This window comes from Psittacula echo, assembly GCF_963264785.1.
Source record: "Psittacula echo genome assembly, chromosome: 7".
In the NCBI taxonomy this organism is placed as follows: Eukaryota; Metazoa; Chordata; class Aves; order Psittaciformes; family Psittacidae; genus Psittacula; species Psittacula echo.
This window is the reverse complement of record NC_137740.1, coordinates 29389488-29413850: the sequence shown is the minus strand read 5'-3', so window position 1 is coordinate 29413850 and position 24363 is coordinate 29389488. Positions and strand designations below refer to the sequence as shown.

Genomic DNA, 24363 nt, shown 5'->3' with positions numbered 1-24363 from the left:
ACATCCGCAACCCAGAGCCCTGCCGCGCTACAGGCCCCATTCTGGATCCCGCACTGATATGAGACTCCCCCGGACTAGAGCTGACCCCCATCAGCCCCTGGCCCCCACCCACACCCCTCCTCCCCTCTCCCCAGGGCCATGCAGCCACTGCTGCTTCCTGCTGCACCACATCTCTTCTGGGAGCATTCCCCCTGGGACTGCACCCCTCAGCACCTTCCCAGCCATGCACAGCCCCACTTGCTGTGGAAAGATTCAGATTTTTACTTTATATACACATCCCTTTATATACTGCCTTATATAGCTCACACACCCACATTCCCAGCCCTAGCCAGCATGCACCCATGTACCCCTCCCAGGCTTCCCATCCCCACTCAGCTTTCAACCCCTTGCATCCACTGATGCTGCTTCACACGCATGATCATTCCTGTGCCCCATGTGCTCCTGCTTCCTGCAACCTTCACTGCTTCTCATGGAGACACTCCAGCCTCCCCTTCCAACTTGGCAGCCCTGGTCCTCTTCCACATACCTCCCAGCCTTCTTTACCCTCCTCACATACAACTATGTGCCCCTCAACTACAGATGACAGAACATGAGGTGTATCCTGCGCTATCCTGTCCTCCCATGTCCAATGGCCACCCAACACAGGAACTCTGCTGCACAAGAGAAATGCAGTACTTCTACCACTCCTGTTCTGCTGTGGCTTCCCTCCAGACCCTTTGCCACCATCCCACATCCATCTCTGATACTCTGGTACTGGGCACTACAATGACCCTTCAAGTTCCCCAGCCTCATTTCCTCACCAAGCAGACTCCATCCTCCGCTCTTCACAAGCATCCTCCTTTCCACATATTATGCATCTTCAACTGCACACGTCTGCTCCAACAGCCCCTTGGCTCTGTGGTTTATCCCCCATCCTCTCTCTCCCTGGACCCCGTCACTCTCTTCCCTACAGTCATCAACACTGTGACCCTGGCCGCTAGGACTTGCCTCTCTGTTGCAGCAGTCTCAGGCTGGCTGTCTTCCCCTCTGGAAACCTCAGCAGCATCCAAGCGGTGGCAAGGAACCATCTCCATTGGCAGTTTCCTGGAGCTGTGGCTGAGAGCAAAGCTGGGGTAGACAGAGCATGGGGAACACCCACCACCAGGAAGGTCAAGAACCGCCTTGCAACATCCTGGATTAGAATGAACAAATGCAAAGGAAGAATCACACCATGGGCCTGCATGGGGCATGAGGCTAGATCACCAGCCCTCAGCGACAGACTCACCTGCTGTAGGAAGAGTAGCCAGAGAGATCTTATAAGAAACAGAGCCAAGGACCTCAGGCTGGCAGGGTGGTGTGAGCCAAATAGCCTTCTCATGCATGAAAGAGTCCTGCAGGCATTGCTAGCAATTACCTGGGCAGCACTGCCTGACTGGGTGAAGACTCTGACATGAAGTTAAAGAAAAAAGATAATCAAGGGAAGACCTCAGGTAAGCACAAGTTGTAAGAGGCATGAGGCTCTCCCACGTTTCCACATCGGCTCTTGGAAGATTGTCACTTCCTCGTGCTCAGAGCTCCGAGGCAAAAGCCAGCGTACCTGGAAAGAAGAATTCAGGTCAGGAATGGAAAAGTTTAATTTAAGCTGCTTCTTATTGTGTCATCCCTGACCGAGATAACCTGAAAGTCTTTTCGTAACACCTCCCTGCCCAAAAAGCTGGGCCTCTGCGGAAGAATTATAGTTTCTCCCTGTCAGGCCACTTTCGTGCCCGCTTCCCAACACAGCTGTGGGTGCACCTTAACATGCTTGTTAAGACACCTTTGTTACCAAAAGGGCAATTTTCTGAAGTGCTGAGCTCCTGAGGGAGCACGTGCAGCCCGGAGGAGGGGTGCCACACACCCCCAGTGTGGTAGTGGAAGAAATCTCATTGCTACAGCTGCTTTTTCTTTCAGAACAGGCCAAGTGATCGAATAGACTCAATCGACAGATTGATTTAACTGCTCACAGAGGTCTTCTGAAGTATGACTCACTCCTAATGAACAGAGGTTAAAAACACAGAGCCAAAGAAATTAGCAGTACAGGATCGTGCCGAGCACTACAGGTCCGCAAGAGTTTCTGGACAGCCTGTTGGCCTATGCCTACGTTTAAATATTGCAGCACTGGCAGCATTGCTTCTCCTTACAGCGTAAACAGGCTCCAGGCACTTTACTGCATCTCAGAACAGCACAAAGCAGAAGTGGACGTACTCATGTTCCATCATTTACACCTTTAAGCAACACAAAATTATTATCTTTTTCTAAAAGGCACACTCCTTAACTGAAGTTATGGGTTTGATACAGGAACACGAGGTGACATCCGTCCATCCATCAATCCATCCTCTTCAGATGGGAAGTCAGACACTTGACTACTATGGCCTCAGAAAAAATACTTTATGCTTACCTTGCTCAAAAAAGTGGGTTGCACAATCAAGGTTGCTCTCAAAGACATTTCAAGCCAAACATAAATCTTGATTGAAAGCAACAGAAAGCATCAAGCCCAACCTATTCTTAAACAATACAATTTATGCTCCTTTAAAGTCTACACTTACCTGCCCATAAGGATGCTGCACCGCACCAGAATTCCATCTTGGAGAATATTAAGAGTCCTACTTTGTCTCCTTTTTGCTACTCTATCCCAGAAAAGTAGCAAAACCACACCCCATCCCACCAAGGCCTGAAGGGTAAGGATATCTGTCTGCTTAACATTATCCCCTGGATAAAAAAGTAGCTCACACCATGAAGAAGTTGGCTACTATGGAGCAAAGGAGGAGGGAATGTGGAAAAAAACAAAAGTGGAATTGTTATTTGGCACAAAGAATCAAGAGCCTCTGGCAAAATCCAGACATTTACAGAACTACATGTTAAATGCATTTTTAAGCCATCTGTACACTGTAGAAGGAAAAGAAAAATTGTCCAAGGGGATTTTAAAATTACCATGTCTTGCAGCTGGTTTGTAAATGGTTTTACCAAGCGCCCTGTAGCTGTCCTTTCCGCTCTCTGCCAGTTCTTACTCCCCAACATGAGGAGAGCACAACACAGTACCTAACAGCCAACATTCCCACTGATGCTGACCATGGTAAAAGGAGAACAGGTTTCACAGGATTTTAAGTTCATCTTTGCAACATAATCCTGCACAAAACCAAACCTCACTCATTCTAGGATTCTGTGTTTAGAAGTTTTAACAAAGTGTTCTCTACTTGTAAACTGAGCTCACGAGTGATCACCGAACACTTACACCAATGCAGTGGTGTGCTGATTCCCCACCTGCTTATTTCATGCTTAAAATCTCCTGAGGAAAAAGTAGTGATGAGTTATTTTGCTTGCCCCTTAAGCCCTGCTCAGGCACATGCCACAGCTGGAGACAAGCAATTCAAAGTCAAACAAAGCAAACAAGCTGGTAACACCAGGATAGTTTTTATTTGCTCCCTGAATTAAATATTGGCAGATACAGAAAATTCAGATACCAACTATTTCCCCAACATTTACAAGACTGAGTTTGCAATGTCAGAAAACAAGCGCATTTATGCACAATCCTGGTGACTGATAGTGTGAGTGCACAAAATCGTCCTGCCTGACCATTAGTTTTTAAGAGGCAGTATCCCTGGTCTCCAGCATCCAATGCCGTCCCCTCACTGACAATTGTGGCACCACAGAACGGCCAAGTAAATATTCTGAGTGGGCAGCTCCAGCGCACTTCCCCCTGCAAAGGATTTATTCCATGCTCCTCCTGAAGGGGCAGAGGCAAGGTCAGTACATCCAACAAATAATCCACCTGTGAGCACAAGCCAATTCTCACTGTGCCTTTTGCCTCCCACTCTGTTCTTGGAGAGCAGGGAAGAACACAGCATAGTGACACTTCCAAGAAGCTGTTCTTAAAGGCCTTATTGCTGTCACACATTGTCTGTGCTGGCAACAAAGTGCCAGAGGCACACTTGTTCCCTGCTGCATGCTGAGTTGCTCTGGGGCTGCAGAACTTTGCAGTGGGTTTGCAGCACTTTCCCTGCTGTCTGAGGGAAGGGAAGTTTTCAAATAAATAAAAGGACATGAAGTAAGCAACTGAATAAACATGATTGTATAACTGAAAACACGTGGAAACACGAAGCACATGCTGTTGAAGGAAATACCATTTGCTCCTTTTCACACAGGAGCAGAATTTAGCAACTTGCATCCTCCTCAAAGCAGCTGGTGCAGTCAGTGCCCCAGAACAGAACACAAGTGTAGCTGGTGCAGCAGGAAGAGCCAGGCATCTCTGCTCCCTTTTTATTAAAGAAAAACAAACACTTTCCTAAAACATGTCTGCTAAGCTGAGGACGCACAGAAGACAGATCACGTCTAAGATCTGGTGATCCATACAGCATTTCACTGACCAGTGCACAGCCACTATTAGCAAACCCCTGCAGGGGAATTGAGCACATACTATCCCATTCTGCAGAAGGGGGAAAACACAGTTTTACCAGCTCTACTGTGCAGCCCTGTGTTAAATTCTAGCATGGCAGATGGCAAGATTTTCCCTTCTGGAAGATCACAGAAGTGCCTTTCAGGCTGCAAAATGCCTTGGGCATCCTCAGACAACTGCATCTTCTCCTGTGACAGGAACTCCTGAATCCCAGTCCCGCCCTCCTGATCCTAATACACATGCTCCTACTCATCAACCTTGCCAGTGTCTCTTCAGCAGGAGTTCTCCTACCTTCAGAAGCAACAATGACTCCAAACAGCTTAGCTGTGTGACCATTCCTCCACAACCCCAACGGTTATAGATTTATAAGGGCATTGTATGCATTTGCATCTATTTGCTCCCTTTGTATTAGTAACAAGGACCTCCCAAATGATAGTTTATAGTATATCATATCCAGGCTCCAAAGGGATTCTAGGTATTACCACCTTCTGATTTCCCTATGGTTTTTATTCTGGGTTGCAACCATCCAACATAAGGTGCCACTGGGCAAGTGAGGGAGGGAAGTGGCAAAGTTGGGAACACACAATTAACGATGGGATTGTCAGTCTCTTCGATGTCAGGCCCCACATCTACACACCATGCACTGGCATTGATCTTGCCTTGCCCACTTGGCCCAGAAAGGCAGCGAGAGTGCCTCTTCTCATGCTAAGCCACCATGTCAGTCTTGGTCGCCATCAGACGACTCTTCTTCTGCCTCCTCCAGCCACTGGATAAACTTCTGGAGCTGCAGAGACAATGAAATGGAATTGGGTGACAAGTGACACCAAACAGATGTTGGGGAGCACTCAACAACTACACCATGTCAGTGAGCACCAGTATAACACACAAAAAAGAGAAAGAGAATGTTTCTAGGAGACATGAAAATAGAGGCAGATTGAGGGAGAGAGAGACAAAAGTTTAGATGAAAACCAACTGAGATGCCATGGACAAACCCAGACTGATTAGATTCCTGAGGGAGATTTTTCCAGTCAGACAATCCCCACAACAAAAAGGCAGAAGTTTGAGAGTTTTCAGAACTTGGGGGAGAAGAGATGACAGCTGCAACTTAAATGAGACACGCTTGGAAAACTCTGCTGGGAAAAACCTACTCCCTGAGAAATGGCTATAAAGAAGGCAGCTCATTTTACCTTTTAACTGAGCTAGAATAAGCAGCTGAAAGCACTGCTGACCTATACTAAAAGCTGACTTTGCAAAGGTTTTAAACAAAGTTGAAGTTCTTCAGAGATGGCTTTTTTCCTCTGCTCCTCTTCCAGATCCAGGGAGGAGGACTGGGACAGGGCTCAGCCAAACTGCAGCACAAAGTTCTGCCTGATGGAGTGGGGAAGTTTATATGCTCTTTGCAACACAAGCCAAATGAAAACACTCAGCAAGCAAATGCTTAGAAATATATGCTAAGGGACTGGTGAGCCAGGAATGAAAGCTTCAAAGGAATTGTATGGGGCCAGCACACAGGGCACTGGCCTAATGCCCATTTCAAATGGGTGTTGGCTTCCACAAGCGATGCTGCTGCTCCAGAAAGTGCTAGCCTCGTGCCACAGAGACCCCACTAAAAACAATCTCCTCCTCCTCCTAACTCCATTCCTCATCCAAACAGAATGATTATGGCAAAAGACACAGAAGCGCCTGTTCTGGAAAACAAAGTTGTGTTGCTTAGTGTTTAACGCACTGGTGCATTAGTGTCCTACCATGTATTGGCAGCTGCTCCACAGAAGGTGACAGTGGCACCAAACTCCACTCAAAGTTTCTTTTAGCAGCTGTTGTCTCCCCCTCTCTCTCCCTCCTCCCCATCCTGCCTCTTTAAACACCATTGGGACTTACCCGCTGGTTTTTACGAAGCTGCTTTCCCTTGTCAGATGTGTCCCGCATGGAGAACCAATTGAGAATTACATCTTCTTCCAGAATTTCCAGCTGGTAAAATGTCATCAACACCTGCATTGATGAGGAAAGAGCAACAGGGCTCTCTATAAACTCTTCTGGGGCTAGATCATGTCCAAGTACAATGTTTGCACATAACCTGTGCCTCCAACCTCTATCTTCAACAGAAAGCACTCAGTCTGCTTGATTTTGCTTTTATTGTTAAACATAACTGTGCTTCTCCTACCAGGCCTTATGCTCCTGACAGTTAGATGCTGTGACACATCATGAGTCGAAGTTCAAGCCTCATCAGCTTCAGCTCTATGGATATAGGGTATGATTGAGTGTTGTGGGCAATAAACGGCCACAGAGGACGTCAGTTCAAGATGTAACTTAAGTTCTCTTTTAAACCATCTAAAACCGATTCCCAAAGCAGATCTAACAAGCAACTCTTAAGCAGGCCTACATATGCATAATGGTGACATGTGCAGAGAAGAGCATCAAGCTCTCCAGCCCTGCCTCAAGCTCACTCCTTCTGCCAGTTCTCTTAGAAGTGCCTTATGGCAGCTGTCAAAGCAATTGGTCATTCATCAGATCAAACTCCTGCCCAGCACAGCAAGGATAAGACACAATCATGCTTTCTCAGGGTGCCTTTGTGCTGCCTTTGTGCTGCAGGCGCTTTGCAGTTTGTCTCCTTGTGGCACAACACTGACAAAGCTGGCTGCCAACTCCAAATATAAAGTGTCACTTCAATTCCCAGCCTCCAGGGAAACCCAGGCCCCTAGAACAATGGACACAAGCCAAACAATTGCCGTAATTCAAGGACATTTTGGCTCACCAAACTGAAGGCTTTTGGCTCCAGTCCTAAGTGCTTTGCCATAAGCCAGAAGCACCGGTAGCAGAAGTTAGGATTACTCTTTCTTAAGGAAGCAAGAGTTAAGCAGGCTCTAAGAGAGCTCTTCCAAAAGAGACAGGGGCTTCCTGAGACACTGCTGTGGTCCAAGTCAAATGCGCTCAGTGTGACAGGGCAGAAAACACAGGGATAAAAATATGTGTGAAGGAAGGTGAGGAGGAATGTACTGAAAACCCCCAGAAGCAGGGAGATAAGTAATAAGCCACATCACCTCCCCTTTATTCCCAGTTTCATAACTAGCTCAGCCTGAAAAAGAAATCTCAGCTTTATTCCCAGCTTTGCTCATTTTGCACTCTAAAGAAGGATAAGCCATTTGGCAGTTAGATCCCAGGGACCATGAACAGACAAATGAAGTAGAGCTGTTCCTAAAGCAGGCCTCTGCCCTCACCTCTTCCAGTGTCACACAACAAGGGCATCTAGGTTAGAAGCTACAAAATAATAACTCCCTTCAGGCTGCATGCTGGTAATTAATATTCACACTCAGCTGTGCTCCCTCAGAAGCACAGGCAAACATGGAACTTTTTTTATTTAAAGCAATTGTTATAAATAGATTCTCTCCTCTAAAGCAGACAGGCCGACTACACAGCCACCATGAATTTCACTGCAAATCTAGCAAAACCAGATCCTTGGAGCTGGGAGCAGATACTCACTTTAGCTATTGATGTGCAGAGACTGTCATGTTCCAAGAAGAATTCCTCAATGGCAAACAAGGCAGTCAAGTGATCTGATGCCCGCTTTATGTAGTTCTTAAACAATGGGGTCCAGTTCTTCAACAGCTGCAGGGGAAAAACACATCTGAGCTACGAGATGGATGTGTGCACTCAGCCCTGTTTCTGAGCTGTGTTGCACTAAGAAACTGACCCAGGGAAGCATTTTAAGAAACCATTCAGCTCATCACTTCATGTATTTGCCCCACTCAGTCCATAAAACAGATGCTGTCTCACATGTGCAGACAGGACCTAGTTTTATTAAGAAGCTCTGAGGATAGCAGCATTCCAGTATCAGAAGGGGGCCTACAAGGATGCTGGAGAGGAACTCTTTATTAGGGACTGTAGTGAAAGGACAAGGAGTAACAGATTCAAACTTAAACAGGGGAAGTTTAGATTAGATATAAGGACGAAGTTCTTCACTGTGAGGGTGGTGAGGCACCGGAACAGGTTGCTCAAAGAAGTTGTGAATGCTCCTGGCAGTGTGCAAGGCCAGGCTGGATGGAGTCTTGGGTGACACAGAATCACAGAATAGTTAGGGTTGGAAAGGACCTTAAGACTATCTAGTTCCAATCCCCCTGCTATGGTTTAAGTGTGTGGTGTCACTGCCCATGGCAGGGGGGGTTGAAACTAGATGATCTTAAGGTCCTTTCCAACCCTAACTATTCTACGATTCTATATCCATTAGCTTTCTTGGTTTTGCTTCTCTGGATGGAATCCTTGATTATCATAATAAATGTGTTAATGGAGCCTGGTACTCAAACAAAATCACTGTATAGCAGACCAGTAAGGAGAGGTACATAGATGCTACTCAAACCTTCCCCCCACAGAGCAGCTGACATTTCAGTGGAACTTTCCTTCAAAGCAGATGAGCAAATAAGAAAAATTAAAAAGACAGAGCCAGGATAATTACCAGCTGAGTAGAAGTGGACAGTGCAAAATAGCCACCCCTAAAACAGGAACACAGTGGAGCAGCCCCTAAGTGCAAGTCACACACTTATTGTATGCCTACAACCTTGTTTGGATCCTGGAGTCTGCTGCAGGGAATGGGTGGGAAGGATGAAGGGCCAGACGTTGTTACACTACTAACTGATCACAGTTCTCTCCTCCAAGGCTTATTTTTTATCAAGTCTTTAGTTTAATGATTTTGGTGCTGCCTTATCAAACAGTATTTCTGTCTGAGTTCCCCCCAGCTCTTTCACTTGTTATACATATCTGGAAAGCAAGCAGCAGGGAAAGCTCTGCAAATAAGCACAGACTTGCCTGAATCTGGGATAGGAGGTAATAAAGATAGTTAGACTCCTGACCATAACAACTTTAAAAGGTATCAGAACTAGGATACAGAAATTCCTCATTGGCCACATCATGACCATCCTACACAAACAATGTAGGAAATTAAATCAGAGTTCCATATCTTTTTTAATTGATTAATTCAACAGCAAGCATTCCTGCAACTACATCCCTGGCATGCCCATACACATACTCTGTTGTGCTGTGCCTTCAACAGTGGCTCATTACAGAACACATCTGGTCTGTTTTGAAGGGAAACAGGTAACTGAAGAAGCTCAGAGTCACCTACATCCAGGTTAATCAGCATTATTCTGCCCAGGACAACTGTTAACAGGCAGTAGCCCTATCAGAGGGATTGCTCCAGAACACAAAGTGGAGCTAGAACCCAGGCTAGTGTGGACTACCAAAGGCAGCCTGTATTAGGAAGTAGTGCTCAACTGTTCTATAGTACTACACTCCATCACCTCTTCAGACACATTTGCTATGCAACCATGCTGGAATTTGCATGCCTCAAGCAGAAACAAAGAAGGCGGTTAGTACAAACAAACTGATCTATATAGTAGTACATCAACTGGCTCAAGGAACAACAGAAAGAGCACAGAATGATCCTAATGGTATCACAACAAAAAACTGAGGGTTGCACGGTGTATTTCCGTAAAGTATTTTAGCCTTCAGCAAGATGCTTAATCCTAAACACACATCCCTCCTCTGCAACCACCTCCTGCATTTTTCATTATCCTTTGGAATTCTTCACCTCAAATGTAGTAAAGCTACTAGCAAGTTAGCTCTAAGCTAAGAAATACTTTGTAACACCTTTCTATTAAAGCCTTTAAATCATGAATGAACACAATTCTTACAAGAAGCTATTGAGTTTGCATGACATTACAAAGGAGTAAGGCTCCCTAATGAAAACCTGAAGAGGTGCACAACACATGCTAGCTGGCAGGCAGCAGTGCAGACAGTGGCCAGCTCCACAAACTGAACTGCTACATTGCTTCCCCCAGATCCCTTTAGACATCCTCACCTACATAAGTAGTTTGATGCTACTTCAGTGACAACAGAAGCAGAGCCTTCAATTTATCAGCAGATTCAGCCATATTTGCTCAAACTGTGTCTATAGTTCTAGGAGAGATCTAGTTTTCTGTCCCATCTCTGCTTTACAATTTGTACAAGAGCTGAACAAGGCACCTGACATAAGCCTCCATGTTTCATCTAAAAAATACCCATGGGCATATTCTTTACCGGATACTTGTTTTCTAAAATTGCTGCAACACTTAAGAGCTTCATGCTCAGGGGCCAGCACCTCAGAGCACATACTGTGGTTTCAAGCCAAACCATACATCATAACTATGGCATTTCCACAATTTCCCCTCCTGAGCTGCTTGGGACCACTCTACCATCACTCTTACACAAGCAACCCATCTTCCTTTAGCATCTCCTAGAGTTGAGCTACAAAGAGTGAGAAACATAAAACAGTTCTGTAAAATTCAGTGGGCTTCTGGAATTCATGACTCTCAGAATGCAAATATTCCCATCTTGTGCAAAATAACACTTTGCCATATGTAAACAGTCATAAGCTGATCTGCGCCTAATATCAGTACTGACTGAGGCATTTTTACCTTCTTAGCTACACACTTCAGTTGCATGCTTTCATTATACACCAACATATACCAAGTTAGTGTTTGGGATTCTCAGGGTGTAAGTAAGTAAATGCTTGTAAATTAACGGAGCATACTTTCTACTAACTACAGAATGACAAGTTGCAGAAAAGCCAGTTTCAGGTGCTGTACAAACATGCATGTTCTGCCTGAAGAACTGGTCTCTTCTCTTTAGAGCACTGTCGGGAAATACATGAAGCTGCTGCCCAGGAAGACCATTGATATCTGTTTTATAAGCCTTTGAGGGCTGATTCACTACCTCTATTAAGAGGCACATCAACTCAGATGTATTGGGTTATTGTAACAGTGACTAACATCATGGGTGCAGTTGAACATTAACAGTATATTCCACTAGAATACTGCCTTCCTGCCAGTTTTAGTACAGAAAGCTAGCACAGTTCTACACACAGTAAAAACACCAAGGCACAAAACTGTTCCAGGGAAGGATTCTCAAAGAAACTTTCTGATTGTTCTTTACAAAGGAGAATCTGAAGAAACTGGCTGCCACAATGGTCAATGGGTTTGACAGACAATAAATCTAAGGATAATTTGTGCTTTATAAATGCACATGGCACACAATTCTCTGCTTACAGAAATTCCATTTGATCATGTCATGGGGCATGGTCACCCACAGTATTACAGATTATTCACATTATTCAGATTATTGAATTTCAGATTATTGCTCTGCACTAAGGGTAAGTTGATTTGCTGTCTCTGCTGTTAAATATGAGCATCAACTTTTCTTTGATGAAATATATACGGGCAAAGTTACCCAGAGGTAAGCCCTTGTTCAGGTGCTTCCATTGTCTTCAACTTCTAAGGGGCTTTGGGCAATTATGCAAATCATTATGCATTTATGCAGTATCCTTTATCCCAGACTCGACCTCTTCTGACTGGGTGCTGAAGTGAAGTTCTCCTGTCCTACTCATGCTGGATTAGAAGCCATACCTAGGAGACAGAGATGCTATATCCTAGCTGGAAAACAAACAACCAACAATAACAACAAAACCCAAAGAAAAAACACCACATCACCATCCTATACAGCTACCAACTCCATACAACCTGTTGTCTAGATGTACTGCTTTCCACTTAAGACTCTAACACCTGCTCTACACATTCTCTTCAGTCCTCCTCCTTCAATTCTCTTCCCAGGACAGGACATGCTATTCAAGAAAACAGACTGAAAAAATTAACAAAAGCAAGCAGAATTTCAACAGAGCAAACAGCAAAATCTCACTAAGCCGTCTGATGAACAGATTAGTTCACATGGATGTTTTCTATAGAAGGCATTTCTACATGTCCAGGAGATGAATTAAGTGCCATGCTTACACCTACATAATGAAGAATTAGTTTTCCACCCCTCCCCATCAATAGAAAGCACATACTTCCTCAGAGGTTGTCAAATGTTCCTCTTTAGCTCCATCTCCTAAAAAAAATTAACTTAGTCCTTCCCAGACAAGTGTCAGACCCACTAATTCTGAAAAAACACCTTTGCAATCTTTAGAGTTTGCAAATCCAAATATATAAATGGGCTACAGCAAAGAGACAAAAATACTACGATGGCTTCAGCTTGGATCAACAAAACCATTAAGATAAGACTGCTTGCTTTTTAAAGCAGACCCTACCCTATTTTGTCTCCCTTAAGTTAGGAAATAGAAATTGCTCTCACCCAATTAAACAACCCCTTTAGAGACACAACAGAATTCTGTATCTTCAAAGGTGACAATATCATGCCTTTGCATTTGGCTGGAAAAAAATTGGCACCAGTTTCAGTATGCAGATTAGCAAGACCTTGGAAAGGATCCCATTGGGAGAGGAGCACTCCCCCTGCTGCCCCAGGGACAGGGCTTATGATGGATTTGAGCCAGGTTCCTGGAATTCAAGCCTGTAAAGGTATCTCTAACAATCCCCCTTCTTTTATTTCTGCAAGTGATGCACTTGTACTACCACACACAGGAAACAAACAACCATGGGTACTGAAGAATAGCTCCCCACACCTACAGTCTCAGGTGAGTTCTGAGCAAGTACAATAGTTTCAGTTCACTTTTACTTCTATAGATGACAAAGAGGCTCATGAACTCAAAGAGTTCAAATGGTTTCAGGCTTAACCAAAAAGAATTCTCAGCCAGGAAACACCTGGGGCATCGAGACGGACTCCTACATACTAGAAGTCAAGCCCAGAGAAAAGTCAGATGGAGCAGAACTCACAGGAAGTAATGCTGAGAAATAGTTCTGGGAGTCCAGGTTTGCATCCAGCTGCTGCAGTGGGAACTCCAGGATCACTTTACTGAGCACCTGCATCATCTCCTTCAGGCCAATGTTATATGCATACCTGCAATGAAAAAGGCAACCCCCCCAACACTTCACACTATCTGATCTCTGCAGAGCATGTCACTTCACAGAGATATAGCAGAAGGTTTAATTTTCATCTTCCAGACTTGTTTTTTGTTTGTTTGTGTTTCCAAATATTCAGGCAACAAAATCACCTTGGACTGCATCAGGCCCTGCAGAAGGCTGAAAATCCTGAAAATCTGCTATCACAGTGGAACAAGCTGCCACAAGGAAAGCACCCTCACAGTTATGAGAGTGCTGGAGGAATATTGTTGTACAAGAGAAACAGGTTTGTATTTGAAAAATAGTAGGTAAAACACACTCTGATTACATGTTCTAGACTTGCTGCTGTAAAAACAGAGTGGACAAGCCACACCACAGCAGAACCCCAGCTGCAGGCAGCTGGTTGAATGTTGCAATGCACAAAGCAGGAGCCCCTGCATGAACTTAGGCAGTCTGTGCCAAGAACTGGCTTGTTCTTTTCAGTCCACAGTTACTTAATAGCAATTCAATCTCTCATTACAGAATTCAGGCAGGAAAAGCCTAACCACTAAGGATGCTATAGATGCAGCTGGCACTTTCCATCAACTCTTGTCAGCATTCAGTCATGATCTCTAATCTGCATTTCCCATGCTCCATACTGATGAAACTGATGTCTAACAATCATATATGGGTATTCACATGGTTTCTCCTCTTTTTTCTACATCCACTGTCAAATCCAACTGTTCAGCATAAGGGACAGCATCCCTAAGGAAATACTCACTTGAGGGAGTTGATTTCCAGGACCAGGTTGTCACAGGAAATGTTTTCTTCTTCACCCCTCTGTAACGTACCCAGAACCTCATTCTGGAAAACTAATGAAAGAAAGGACAGGCAGTTAGACATGAGAGGGAAAAGCACAAATTCTTCAAACTGTTCATTACTGAAGAAACTATGCCATTAAAGGAAGCATTCTGACACAAATGTCTATTTGTTCTCTGTAACCTGGCACAAACCCACATCAACTATAAACAGTTGAATATAATTCACATAGAGAAAACCTACTAGATATCATTGATCTATCCATACAAACCACTGCAAAGCTATCTACCTCTGCAGCTTTTTAGAGCATACTTTCTATTGCACTTTCACAATCTAGCCTTATCTATTCAGAAAAACTTCATCTTCCCCTAAAGATGTGAATTCAAACCTAAAATTTATCGGTTTAATTTCCTTTGGGGAGATACTTTAACGTGAAGAGGGCTTTTATTCCCAGTTTCGCTTGAGCCCCTCTCAAACCCAGAGTAACCTTAACAAAACAGAAAACCAAAACATATCTGCCAAAAGAGGCAGCTGCTACAAGGACATTTAATTCTCCAGCATGATTACAGCACTGAGCTGTTCACATAGGGCAACTCTGCTGGACCTTCACACAATTTCTGAGTTTAAGCAGTGACGGTGCCATTTAAACAGATAACTCAGGGAAGTCACTTTTGTGAAGGCCCAGTGATGAGGAGTGAGAAAGATGAATGCTCTTTGTCTAGCTTCTTATCTTTGCCTACCTTGGGTTAACACACTGCAATACAGGGAAAACTTGAAAAAAAAAAAAAAAAAAAAAAAAAGAAAAAGTAGAAAATGCAGGAAGTGAGATCAGAAAAAAATGTATTATATATATCTACAAGTTTTCCCATATACCTAAGAAAGCAGCACAAATCTCACTGTCACTGCATTATCTGCAAGCTCACCATACTTCTTAATAGCCCACCTCTCACCTTTGATGTCATCTAGCTGAGGGGACGCTGCCCGACTATCCAGCTCCTCAGAGCCCATGCTCAGGTCACTGTCTGATTCACTCTCTTCCTCTGAATGCAGAGCTGGGCCTGATGAAGGAAAGAAGATGCAGCATTCAACGCTCAAAAGCTGCAGCTGTCATATGCATAACGAACCAGGTGGTTTAGGGACATCCCAACCAAGTCAGCAACTATCTGTCCTTGCAAGGAAGCTTCTACTTATAGGTCCACATGATTAGATTTGCTGCAGAGGGAATACTATGGCTGCCACCAGGATAATGGGACTTTTAAGAGTATGCAGGCAGACAACAAAGCACAGGGACAGGAGCAAACGCATTCTGAGCAGACTGCTGACTCACGATGGAGCAATGTCAGCAGATGCTGTCACTAGCAGGAAGAAAGCCAGCAGTACCCAGAATAGCCAAAACATATTCCCCTCTAAGGGAGGGTATCTCACAGTGCACCACTCACTGCACAGACAGCTCTGTGTGTTAGTGTATAATAAAAACATCCACAGAGCGCAGGAAGAGAAAGAATCTGGTCCACCATCTGCTTTCACCTCTCAACTTGCCTCCATGCACATATATCTGAAGCCAGACTGCTTCACAAAGCCCAGGTCTTACTCTACACAAAGTTATCAGCATCCCACTCAGCCAGTTTCCCTCACACAGGTTTGTCTGTCCATCCTCAGGTGACCATACTACACTTTTCCTCACCCCATAGGCTTTGCCTCTGCTCTTCTTCATCCTCTTCATTCTTGTCATCTGCTTTCCAGAGATAGCCTCTGCCCTCTGAGCCTACATCCTTTTTATTGTAACCTGAAAAAGAAACAGATCAGGAGGTAGATGTATCAGATCTGCTTACAGGCAAACCTGAAACAGACTGGTATAACTTGCACATTACTGCCCCTTACATATCCTTCATCAGGAAGGAGCTGGGATCCCTGCAGATGCATATGGATTTCAGCTTTTATCTTCTCACTTGCCTTGACAAGTGACTGACTTACTCCTCCCTACAGCAGCAACATTGAGCTGACCATATTAAGATCCCTTGACAAATCCAGACTGGTAGAAACAGTATTTCACAAGGACAAAGTCCTTGGACACAGTCCAGGTACAAGGACATAGATCTTGCAACCTGCCTTGAACTGAACATCCCTTCCAACTTCAGCTTTTATCTTCTACAAAGCTCCTACTCTTGGGAGAAAAAAAAAAGGAAAACAGTTGAGTCTCCAAAGATTTTAATACTGCGGTATTGAGGTACATCTCATTGTCCAACTTCAGCTGAACATTCTTGCTTGCCCTACTGAAAACACACATGGTGCAAGCTGCACGCAGCACAAATCTCCAGCCTGGCACTGCAGAATCTAGAATGGGGGGGGGGAAAGACTCCAAACGATCATCGAAGGCAAAGCCCTCTGCATAGCCTGACTGCATGGAGCTAGAGGTTCCCATACCTTTCAGTTTCACTTTGCTTTCCTCCTTGTTAACACCAGAATCATCACTGAACTGGTCATCATCCTCTTCCTCCTCATCTGGTGGGTGCAGAGAGATCACTGTGCCCTCAGAAAGAGTGATGCCAGGACCTACAACTACCTGCAAATACATGTAACATATTTTAATGAAGAAACATGCTGATTGCCCCCTCATACCTCCACCAGCAGGAACAGCTGCTCCAGACAAGCTGTATACTAACAAGTATAACTGAAGACGTCAGTACTGCTAAATCACATACCATACTACCGTAGCCAAACAAAAGGAAGAAAAAGGTGGGAGCAGTATCTATCCCCCACCTCTGCAAAAAGGCCTGTAGCAGCCCTGTATTCTGGTATGGTCTAGTTTAAGTCTAGCAACTGCCAAGAGAGGCAGAAAGCAGAACAAACATAAATAGCGCTCACCTGAGAAGAGAGGACACAGTGAGGCTTCAGCTTTACTTTCTCCTTCACTTCAGCTTCATCACAGACAACAGAATGGCAGATCTCCACGTTATCTGCTATGTGTACTTTGTCCCAGAGAAAAGCTCCATCCAAAGTGACTTTATCACCTGTTATACATCACCAAGCACAAATATAGTGAGCAAGGAGGTTGCTGTTCTCCCACACTGCTGAGTCCACTAGAAAGTATCTTACTGAAAACCAATGCTCTTGATGCATGATGGATGTTTGATGAAAGGTGAAAATTTGTCTTAGAGGCTTAGGGCCACTACTTATCCAAAGCTAAGATTTGTTTGTTCTCTACAAAGACTTCAGTTTACAGTAACAACTGACATCTTGGTTTTGCCCAAATACAGCTAAATCACAAAAAAAGTCCAGCCAAAACTAGGAAGGAGTACCAGGCAGCTCACAAAACAAGGGACAGGTGTCTCTCACTTGTAGGATATTGGTGGGCAATAACCTCAGATCAGTAAAGGCTATGCATTCTCTACTGCTGAAACAACTTGTCTGCATGAAGTTCTTTCCAACTTTCAGCATTGTTATAGTACCTGAGAACTTTAACCTATTTCCTCTGCTGAAAACCCAAGTTCTTCTCCTTTCTCACCATTAGAACTCAATTGGTACCCACCTATCATCCTCTCTGAGACAAATGCACTTTAAAAACCAAATCCCAACAAACCATGCCCCTTCCTGGCAAGGCTTCATGTTCCCCATTGTTGTACTCACCTATCCTACAGTTCTGCCCAATAACGCTGTTTGTTATGGAGCAGTTGCTGCCAATGACTGTTCCCTGCCCAATGAGTACGTTCTCTTTCAACATGCTGCCTTGGCCAAGGCTAACATCGACTCCTCGGTAAATGTTGTGTTTAGAATGGGTGTAACTCTGATTCTTGTCATCAGTGAAGTTCATCTCTGGAGTCAAAGGATAAACCCAGCGCCTGACGATGTCAGAGCATACAGCTTCATACATTAGTAAGTTGCATATATGGGCACCATACTCTTCTGTTGTTACATGCATATGGATCTGGTTCCCCAGGACCTGGAAGACAGGCAGGAGCACATCAGAAGATTCTCTAACATGAGGTAATGGGATCTGCCTGGTAACAACCCTCTCCTTACCTCCTCATTCACCAACAGACCACGCACAAAGTCATCCCGTGTCTGGTAGTCAAAATTGTCTGTGAACAGCTCAGCCACCTGCCAGGAATAAAATATAAGGAAATAATACATTTAGCAGAAAACATTGCCAGGGAAGCCAGATAATTAATGGCTATCCAGTGGTTCTCAGAGTTATACAGTGTAGGAAAGTGATGCTCTTGCCTTGAATAAAGCTTTGATTCCTTCTGCTAGGAGTGTTGACCTTCCCATCTCCTCCTCCTAATGGAGACTATGGACAGACTCTGGTTTACAGAAGGGGCAAAACACTGCATTTTCAAGCAATCTGCCCAGCCTCACTTTGCAGTTTCACTCCCAAAGGAAGGCTGCAGATCAGCTTTTTCAGACGTGCAAGAGACATTAGCAAGCCTAGGCTGGAATAACCCTGAATGTTACCAGCTTGCACGTAGTGACACTTTTCCACAGCGCAGTCATCACCTTTGCTCCACAGATGTTACTATACTCAAAGTGAATTCATGTATTTTCCAGAAGAGCTTCATCCTATGCCAAATCAGCCAGTGTACTGATGCATTCACTGCCTAGTTCTGCCTGAGCGTGAGCTGTGGATGCCAGATACAGATTGAGCACCCAGACAACCTGCAGAGCAGCGCTACATGATCACTCAGGCTCTCTGTTCAGTCACTGAGCACAGCTAGGAGTTCTGATTTCCAAACCTATTACCGTCATACCACATCACAGTATCACAGTATGTTAGAGATTGGAAGGGACCTCAAAAGATCATCTAGTCCAATCCCCCTGCCAGAGCAGGAACACCTAGATAAGGTTACACAGGAATGTGTCCAGGCGGGTTTTGAATGTCTCCAGAGAAGGAGACTCCACAACCTCCCTGGGCAGCCTGTTCCAGTGTTCTGTCACCCTCACTGAGAAGAAGTTTCTTCTCAAGTTTAAGTGCACTCCCTGCACACCAGTTGGACAAACAGAACAATTCAGATTGAATTTTGGACCCTCAGATGGGCAGAGCTCACCTGTGGAGAGCAGATGCTGATATGACAATCTAGCAAGTCATGGCGCACCTCAACATTCTCAATAGAGTTCTGGAACAGACTCTGAAAGAGGAAAAAGTTCAGATGATCTGAGTGCCTCATGCAGTACTGAACCCCAAAAGCCTTCTATAAGCCAGGGGCAGTACTGACTGAATTTGGAACTAACTGAAGTTCTGAAGATCACAAAAATCTATACTGAGACGTTAGCTTAGCAGGCACAGCCTGGTCATACACAGAGCTGTGTGTCAGCCAGCAGAGACTGCCCTTGTCCTTATATAGTGCAGCATTCCAAGAAACAGCTTGTACTTCAAACAATCATTTTCTTCCAGGAGGCTCCTGGCAATATTCATAGCTTCCATACCCACTGTGGGTTTTTACAGCTGTGGGTTGCTTTTCTGTTGTTGATGGTTTTTACTGGTTTCCTACAGTGATTCCTGCTTTCATATAAAGGTAAGAAATGACCTACTGATTACTGATTTGGGGATGAAAATGTCATATAATCATTGCCTTAGTTTTGAGCTGAAAAAAAGGTCCACCCATCTCACTGGAGAAAGTGCCTCCACAGACATCTACAGAGCATGATTAGGGGAACAGTAGAGGCAGAAGTAAGAGGAGGTACTACTCCTTGCGCATGCTGCTTCAAAACGGTTTGTGTATGATAACGGTATAAGCATCCCAATTTGGGAACCCCTGCAAAAGCACAAATCATTCACCTCCCTTGTTTCATATAGAGAAAAGGAATAAAATAAATGCAAGAACTGAACTGTAAGAAATATGTCTGCCCCATCTTCAAACTCTGAAATGAGCCTCAAATATGTGTCCCCTACAATTTCATCAAGCCTCAAATAATGGTTAAAAGAAAAAAAAGCCAGTTTACCAAGAGTTACTTCCTACCACCTGCTCCTCCAAAAGAAGCAGCAAGCACAGTTTCTCAGCCTTCACTCAAGTAAGACCTCCTCCCTGGGGTAGGGTGCTTCACTACCACAGCCCTTTTCCACCCATCCGGTTCCAGACGTACCATAGGAAAGCGGAATCGTTTAAGCCCCTGGGTTCTCTGGTAGTGAAGGACACGGTTTGTCGCACTGTCCATAGCAATAATAATGTCATCCTCTTTGCACCTGGCATGGTGACCAGGTGAAGACTCCTTGAATATCATCGTCATCACAGAAATGTTCTTTTCCATCTTACGACGCAACCTGAAACAGAAGGGCAGAACTTTAAAATCACTCTTCAGAATGTTATAGCCCAGAGCTTCAGTAGACTAGACAAGCATACACATTTTCTACACCTACTTGTGCTCTTCCATGGCTTTGGATATATTGAAATTGGACACCACATCTCCAGTGACGAGAATGAAGTCAGAACGAACAAGGGATTTGGCATCAACATCTCGCAGCACATCACCAAGGGATCGGTACAGGTCAGAAGTGACAAAGCGCACTGTGTTGGGAGAGGTGTGGCGGCACCACTTGGATTTTCTGGAAGAGGAAAAACACATTAGGGAAGTGTAAAAAGGATATTCCTGTACAGAACACACTAGGATAAAGTGCCCCAGTGCACATGACACCTGTAAGTGAATGCAAGGAGAATCCTATTACAATGACCCCACTATCGACAGGCTTGGGTATGCTCATTTGCACACATCAGGTAACTGAAGAGGGTTAGACCTCAAAACTGTAGCTTATGAAAACTCAGGAAACCCAACTCCACTTTGAGCTACATTTTGACAAGGGATAAGGAAAAGGTACACACAACCCAAACTTTCTTTCTTGGAAAGCAGTACCTCAGGCAGGGAAAAGATAACATGCTGCAGGTTTCTCTTTAGCCTGCAAACCTGCAGCATACAGATGCATAGGTGCTGAGAGAGCTGTTTCCATATGCTGCATGGCATACCAAGACAGGGCATAACACAAAGGGTGATACTCTGATTTAAACGGCTTCCCACAGGACACCCCTGCTTTTAGACAAGAAAAATTAAATGCCAATACAAATGCAGTCCCAAATCACTCAACCCTTTTAATACACTGCACAACCACACTCCTTCACAAGAGGAATGGCCTTTTTCGAGGTATGCTAGGAGACACCTGGTGAAAGGGAATCTTTTGCATGCAGTTTTCATCAGAAGAACCAGAAAGACCTTCGAGCCTTGTTGGAGGTGAGAAGAATCCTTTCTATAATCAAGCTAAAAAGAAGAAGAGATTCTTACTGTAAATGCTCTTTTATCTCAGCTGATTTCCAACAGCAGAAAACAAAGGTTTCTTCCACTCCAGTTGCTGTTAGGAACTCCAAGGTATAGTCAATCATGGCCACATTTGCCATAGGTAAAAGTGCCTAAAATAAACCAAACCAAAACCAAAGATATAGAAAACTGAACAGTCTTATACCTCAACATCAGCACTGCTGGGGGGGAGAAGAAATAAATCCCAGAGTGCTGATTCCCTGACTCAGGCTTTAATTGCTTCAAGAAAAACCTGTCAGACATGAATGAAGAAGCCTCAGGAACACAAGTGTCCAAAATTAAACAAGAGGGAAAAAAATTCAACCTACAGTGAAGTGAGTTTTCTCTTGACTTGAGATTCAAGCCATGCTTTTAAATTGAGTTACTGATTCACAGCTGAGTGATCTCATACTATTCTTTAATTAATTTTTGGTGCTGTTGTGTTTCAAGCCTGAGCTCGCGTGTATAATTATGACTACCACAAACATTAAATCAGCAAACAAGGTAAAATAATTGTTCAGACCTAAGTGTTCCAGAAGTGCTGTTTCTTTTAACATATGGCCTTCTGATCTGGATAATTAAAGTGCTTTCTCCATCATTTTTCCTGGCCATATTCTTTTACCCATTACTGCTTGCAAGGACAGGGATTTTGTTTCTTTCCCCTGTCCAAACAAGCCTGTCCAAAACCACTGCCATTCCTGCACCTGCAACAGATGAAAAGCAAACAGCAGTTTGCCCTGCCACATGGAAAAGCAAACAGCACCAATGCAGCATTAGATCCTCACTGCCTCTGCAGCTGGGAATGTAAACTCCCACAAGTGAGAAGAACTAGCCAAAGGCTTCCACAGCACAGGGAAAGGCAGGAAAAGCTGTGGCAATGGGGACAGCCTGAACCCCGGCCAAATGCTGGCACCCAGGAGCACTCCAGAACCTACCAAGAGTAGTTGGAGGTACCTCACCTTCTCCCAACCTAGCCCAGGGCTCTCACAGCAGGTAACACCACAACCGTGGGCCTGACCACGACCACCAGCCAGCACTCTGCTTTTTATTGGATCACAGAATGGTTTAAGTTGGAAAGGACCTTAAAGCTCACCGAGTTCCAATCCCCTGCCACGTGCAAGGACACCTTCCACTAGACCAGGTTGCTCAAAGTCCCATGCAGCCTGGCCTTGAACACTACCAGGGACAGGGCAGCCACAGCTTCTTGGAGCAACCTGTGCCAGTGTCTCACCGCCCTCACAGGGAAGAATTTCTTTCTAACATCTAATCTAAATGTCCCCTCTTTCACTTTAAAGCCATTCCCCCTTCTCCTATCCCCACATGCCCTTAGAAAAAGCCCTATTCTAGAGTTCTTGTAGGCCCTCTTGAGGTACTGGAAGCTGCTCCAAGGTCTCTCGGAGTTTTCTGTTCTACCAGGTAGACCGGGACAGCCGGTCCCGGGGTACCCGGCCCAGAGGAGGCAGCGGCAGGCAGAAGGGATTTCTCACCCGCGGCCGGTCTTTGGAGATCGGGAAGAAGCGGCGGTTGAAGCTGTCGGCGACCAGCACTGCCTGAAGCGGCGGCGGCGGCTCCTCCTGAGGGTCGGGCCCGCGGGACCCCCCAGTGCCAGCCCCACGCCTCACCGTGCCGCGAGCCGCCATCTCCTCACGCTGCTTCAGCTCCCACCTTCCGCTTCCGGTACTGCGCCGGAAGCGCCGACGGGAGCTCGGCGGTGACAGAAGAGCTTGGTGCAGCGGTGTGTGTTCGCCTTGCCAGTGCGGCCGCGGGATTCGGCAGAGCCCGGCCTCGCGGAGCAGGACGGGACCTGCGGGACTCCGCTGCGTTGCGTGAAGCAGCCTGGCAGAGGGCGGAGCCCGGGGAGGGCTCTAGGAGCTCCTCGGTGCCTCCCCGGCATCTCAGCCCATCCGTCAGTACTGGCGTGAAGACCCGCCATTGCCAAGTGGAGTCAGCCGCTGACCGCCATGCCTGCGCCTCAGGAGCGGCAGTTTCATCCCCATGCCCCGAGGAGGCAGCGGGTGGAGGGCAGAGCAGCTCTCCCTGCCATTACAGGGCATAGCCGGGTCCCAGCTGAGGCGAGGGCCTGAATTTCCTCCACACAGGCATTTCCCAGAGGAGCTCTGGGTGTGTGTAGTACTTCGGTGCAATCCCGGCCATTTCCAGGTTTGGAAACAGTTACATTTTCTTGATACGTTTCCTAGCCCTGATGTGGTTTTGTGCTGCATTTCCAGGTGTCCAGCTGCTGTTCCTGTAAAGGGCAGCCTTGCTGTGAATCAGCTCTTCAGTACTCTGATTCGGAGAAATCTCCAGGTACAAACTCGCCAACAGAGTTTTAAGTTGACAAGCAGGTATTCTTTATTGGGGCGCTGAGAGACACGGGGGATCACTCCTCCAACTGTGTCTCTCCCAGGCATCAACCAGGCTGTGATTATATTGTCCTTAAACATACATATTCATTAGATTACGTACATTACATCATACTTTTTAGAGAATGCCTCCTGTATGTATACAAAAATGTGGTAGTGGGCTTTCACGCCCCCGGTGGTTATTTCTTCATCACTTTGTTTCAGGATCGTTGTCATATCAGTAACAACCAGGTGGTTCTGGCAAAGGTTATCTTAGTAATTTCCTTTTCTCTATAGTTGCTAACAAAGCCTAAAGTTCTTGAGGTTACTTATTTACAACCGTATTCTTCAATCAACCTTATTCTTCAATCCCCCCCTTTTCTTGTCCTATTGCAAATTCCTTTGCAACTGAGTTATTTCATTTTTATTTAAAGTTTTCTGAAGTATTTCCCTGTTTCTATGTCGTGGTTTAAGCCCCGGCTGTAAATTAGAACCACGCAGTCTACTTCCCCCCCACCCCCCAGAGGGATGGGGAGGAGAATCAAAAGAATGTAACTCCCACGGGTTGAGATAAAAACAGTTTAGTAACTAAGGTATAACACAAATCACTACTGCTGCCACCAATAATAATAATGATAAGAGAAATAACAAGGGAAGAGAATACGATACTGCCCGCCGGAAAAGAGAACCCGACAGAAAGAGGACGTGCCCTTCCGGG

At 45.2% G+C, this 24363-nt stretch overlaps 1 protein-coding gene across 2 annotated transcripts; it reads right to left on the bottom strand.

Moving 5' to 3' along the window:
• Nucleotides 1–417: 417 nt before the first annotated feature.
• EIF2B5 (eukaryotic translation initiation factor 2B subunit epsilon) lies at nt 418–23028 on the bottom strand. Of its 2 annotated transcripts, XR_013957464.1 has the most exons (18): nt 22791–23028; nt 21292–21416; nt 20378–20563; nt 20104–20281; nt 19068–19148; nt 18046–18123; nt 17653–17965; nt 16891–17036; nt 16450–16588; nt 15710–15811; nt 14976–15083; nt 13988–14078; nt 13102–13225; nt 7889–8014; nt 6290–6400; nt 5049–5195; nt 1265–1576; nt 418–1171 (listed from the first exon to the last, which is right to left on the bottom strand). XR_013957464.1 is itself a non-coding variant. In XM_080624158.1 (16 exons), exons 1-16 carry the CDS (start codon nt 22941–22943, stop codon nt 5130–5132), a joined length of 2127 nt encoding a protein of 708 aa, XP_080480284.1. In that variant the 5' UTR covers nt 22944–23028; the 3' UTR covers nt 2979–5129. The 2 variants fall into 2 exon arrangements, 1 of the variants encoding a protein (XP_080480284.1); XM_080624158.1 differs by lacking the exons at nt 418–1171; nt 1265–1576 and having other exon boundaries at nt 2979–5195.
• Nucleotides 23029–24363: the final 1335 nt, after the last annotated feature.

Coding starts and splice junctions, on each gene's coding strand:
- EIF2B5 (XM_080624158.1), bottom strand. CDS start 22,943: ATGGCGGCTCGCGGCACGGTGAGGCGTGGGGCTGGCACTGGGGGGTCC. Junction 6,401..7,888: donor TCTGCACATCAATAGCTAAA/GTGAGTATCTGC, acceptor TCATCAATGCAG/GTGTTGATGACATTTTACCA. Junction 5,196..6,289: donor AGCTTCGTAAAAACCAGCGG/GTAAGTCCCAAT, acceptor TTGTCTCTGCAG/CTCCAGAAGTTTATCCAGTG.